The sequence below is a fragment of the Homalodisca vitripennis genome, chromosome 4, assembly GCF_021130785.1.
Source record: "Homalodisca vitripennis isolate AUS2020 chromosome 4, UT_GWSS_2.1, whole genome shotgun sequence".
NCBI lineage: Eukaryota > Metazoa > Arthropoda > Insecta > Hemiptera > Cicadellidae > Homalodisca > Homalodisca vitripennis.
The window spans coordinates 36,734,618-36,738,440 of record NC_060210.1 but is presented as its reverse complement, the minus strand read 5'-3'; the positions used below and the strand labels follow the sequence as shown (position 1 = coordinate 36,738,440).

At 40.3% G+C, this 3,823-nt stretch overlaps 1 protein-coding gene across 1 annotated transcript; it reads right to left on the bottom strand.

Annotated features, from left to right (window-relative positions):
* Positions 1 to 1,621: 1,621 nt before the first annotated feature.
* LOC124360988 lies at positions 1,622 to 2,074 on the bottom strand. Its single transcript, XM_046815025.1, has one exon. The coding sequence runs from the start codon at positions 2,072 to 2,074 to the stop codon at positions 1,622 to 1,624; it is 453 nt and encodes a 150-aa protein (XP_046670981.1).
* Positions 2,075 to 3,823: the final 1,749 nt, after the last annotated feature.

The following is a 3,823-nucleotide window of genomic DNA, read 5'->3' as shown; positions in this document are numbered from 1 at the left end:
GTATGGAGCCCTGATTTTTCACTTGCTTTTAAATTCTTCCTCTTCAGATGTGTAAACCACAAGTGCATTAGTAATTTATGTAGATAAGAATATGGGCTGAATTGGAAAGTGTTTTGTTATAAGGGTTGCACTATTAGGTGGCGTCTGTTTGAAAACTTTGGGCAACCTATGAAAACTGTAAATCTGTTTTATTCCATTTGAGTTATGGCATTTCATATAGCCGTAAATTGACCGTAATATTTAATTGAGTATTGAAAAAACGAAAATTAACTGTTGACATTCTAGGCACACTAAGTGCAGATGTGAACCAGACTGGAAACTCGCTGTGCCGGATGCGGTCTATCATTTATACTGCTCCGATAAAATGGCGCTCTCTGATGTTGATTCCCCTCGTCACTTTTTCGGTCATATACGGATTTTGTAGAATTTTGCAATCATTGTAAATTAAAAAAAAAAAGGCCCCCTTAAAAAAAAATTTTTATGAATCAAGTTATAATCTTAAGCATTGTTGTCAATATGCTGTGTATATTTCGACATATAGTTTCTCATTTGAAATCACATAATGGAATATATAATGTACTAACAATAAATTATATATTATTTATATACAAATCAATTCCCTTTTGTTATCAAGTGTAAAAATAGTAGTACTTAATATAATTGAATTTCAACTGCCCGCTTGTGTTAAATATATATTATGTTTATTTAAACATATGGTAATAATTTCTTCTCATATTACTAAAATAAAAAGGCTTCCACAAACCTCCTTACAACTTATAGCTAATAAACTATTACCAAATGTGCTCTACTTAAGTTAAAACAAAAATTCGTGCCTTAAACAATATCTGCAGTTTTTTAAATTTACATATACAATTTAAATTTTGAATCACTATATAGGTTATAATATTTGCTTTGAGTGATTTCAAACAATTATGAAAAACTCGTCACTATATTAAAAAAAAATTTCATTTTTATTTAGAGACCATTTGATTCGCTTTTCATGTTATGTAATTGGATTTTGGAGGAAAACTGGTTATACTTGACAAGTCCTATTTATTGAGTAACTATTCTAGTACTTTTATAGTTTCGTTTGTAAGCCAGATTCATATTGTAAAATCAATTCCTTCGATGTTTGGGGATTAAGTTTTTAAATACATATAGTGACTTAGGAAATAAATGCAATAGAAAATTGATACATTAACTTTCTTAGTTTTACAGTTAATGTTAGTTAAAATTTAATTTGTTTTTATTAGTTGTGATAAAAATAATATTTGTGAATATAATCTTATATTTAAAACTAGCAAGGTATTAATCCTCAAACTAAAAGTCTTTTAACAATTAAGTTATTACTTTACAATTGGATACTTTGATGTAGTTTGTTTGAAGGCTATTTTTGACGATGGAAGGATTGTGTAGGAAACAGGATTATACCGGACATTTGCTATCGCTCAGTGAAACAAGAAAATCAGTAACACTACGTTTCGAGATCTGCAATCTGATCTCTTCTTCAGGTAAAATAACTAACCTTCAAACTAAGTCTTCAGTGGTGCGTTCTATAGTCCATCTCCACCGAGCACACTCCGAGATCTGAAGAATGTGTTGATCGACGTTGTCAATTTTGTCAGGCAGTATTTGCACGTCGGTGTTGGTGTGCAGGCCTGCTAACTACCATCTTGAAAAGATAAGCATTAGAACTGCCTGTTTGTCCCGTCAATAACTGGGTCAGGAAGAAATCCGTGTCGCCGGTGCTTCCGAGAGAGACCCAGACATCGATGTTCGGAATGAGGCGCTCCGTCCATCGCCTGTCTCCCCCCACGTCCATCGGCTCTGCCACTCTTGGTGCGTCTCGTTTTTTATTCTTGTTTTTTGCCTCCGTGGAGTTGTCAAAATTTTCTTTAGCGTCGTAGAGCTTGGCTCTCTCAAACGCCAATAAGTCGATAGGCGCAGCTCCTGCAATTACCAGTACTGCTGCTTCGGAGACGGTGCGGTATGCGCAGGCAACCCTGAGAGCGCCTCTCCGCTGCACCGCTGCTACCTTTCGCCGATATGTTTCTGCTTCAGACCGTCCGCCCATATTTCTGCTCCATAAAGCAGTACAGAGTGAACTTTCTCAAGCAGGACTCGTTTTTTTCCTGGTTCGTGTCCTATCGAGTTGCCAAGATCCTTGATAGGTTGGATACGGTCTTGCTGGCTTTCTTGCATGCACTTTCGAGGTGTTCGCGATAGGATAGCTTTATCATCAATCATTACTCCTAAATAGACGTAGAGCTCCTTGTTGACGTGCAAGAGTTGTGCCTCCTATTTCTATGGTGAATGGTTTTGGGAACCATTTTTGTCTAGTCAAGACGACCATCTCTGTCTTCTGTTTGGCGAGGTTTCAGGTGGTGTTTTTCAAGCCATGTTTTGATGGCATCCGTGGTCTCCCAAATTAAAAACTCTGCTTCTTTCGGCACTATCTACCACTAACCGTAGCCGCAACGTCATCAGTAAAAGCCCGTGAGCTCGTACTTGCTTCGGCAACGAGATTCGCAAGAGCTCGTCGTATAGTCAGCGTTCTCAGAGATCAGCACCCATAATTGAGCCTTGAGGCACGCCGGCTGTTACTTCATGTATCTCGTGACCCTCCGTCGTTTTCAAATTCAGCTTCCTCTTGTCGACGAAGTCATCGATCATTCCCAGTAATTTCTGGCTTCACCACAAATCTGTGCTCTAAACAAGCGTCCAAAAATGTCTGGCCCAAATTCACGCTGTTAAAAGCATCTTTTAAGTCGAATGTGAGGAGAAGACACACCTTGCTAGCTTTGAGGCTCTCAGACCATGCCTCTCGAGCTGTCTCCGTTAAAACCTTCTGAATCGCGTCAATTGTGTCGATCTTCTCTTTCGGAAGCCATGTTGGTTTGTCACATAACTTCCGGCACGATCGATGTCGTTTGCGAAGCCTACTTTGAATGAGCTTCTCAAGCAGTTTTCCCTGCTATATCTAGCATGCAGAGTGATCTAAACGACGAAGGCGTTATAGGGTTCCCTTCCCTTTATCTAGCTGAACCAAGAACCAACCTCTGCCGCTTCCAGGCTGTAGGAAACGTGCCAGTAAGCCACTAGCATGCATTGTAAAGCACTCAAAAGTATGCGTGGATTACTTTAGGGCTACAATCTTGTTGACTGCGGGCTGGAATGCCATCGAGGGCCTGGCGCTTTTCCCGATCTTGAGATGGTCTTCGCCGCATCCTGCAATTCCTTGGTGGTGAAGGTGTTTTTTTCACTGGTTGCTACATACTGTCTCTTCTCCCGCGGCGAGTGTTCAGGAAAACAGCTCCGCCACTATTGCTGTTTTCCAATTACAGCAGGAGATTTCGGCGCGCTCTCCGGTGCAGCTTACCTAGTCGTTTAGTGACAAATGTCGTAAACTTCGTACGCTTTATTACCCAAAGATCAATATTGAGGGTCGTTTGCAGATCTCCTTCCACAATGCCGCTTTTACAACTTGCTTTGATGGCTTATTCATTAGCTATTTTGGCCTGATTATACTCATTCGAGTAAATACTTCTGGTCAGGAGAAAGTTTCGCTGCTCGACGACGTAGCAAAGTGACATGTTTTTCGAAGATCCGCTGTCTCCGATGTCCACCAGTAAGCCGGCTTGTGAGCACCCCGAATTCTTTCCGTTGTGGCATAGAAGCGTTGCAAGAAGTGTGATAATCACCTTCATTGTTCGTGACACAATTTCCTCCGTCTCCCTCCGAGTAATTGGAGTAGGATTTTCCTGAAAGGGTAGCCATGCTCCGTGTAAGGGACGTTAGCAATGCATCTTGATCAATGTTTCCT

Coding starts and splice junctions, on each gene's coding strand:
- LOC124360988 (XM_046815025.1), bottom strand. CDS start 2,074: ATGGGCGGACGGTCTGAAGCAGAAACATATCGGCGAAAGGTAGCAGCG.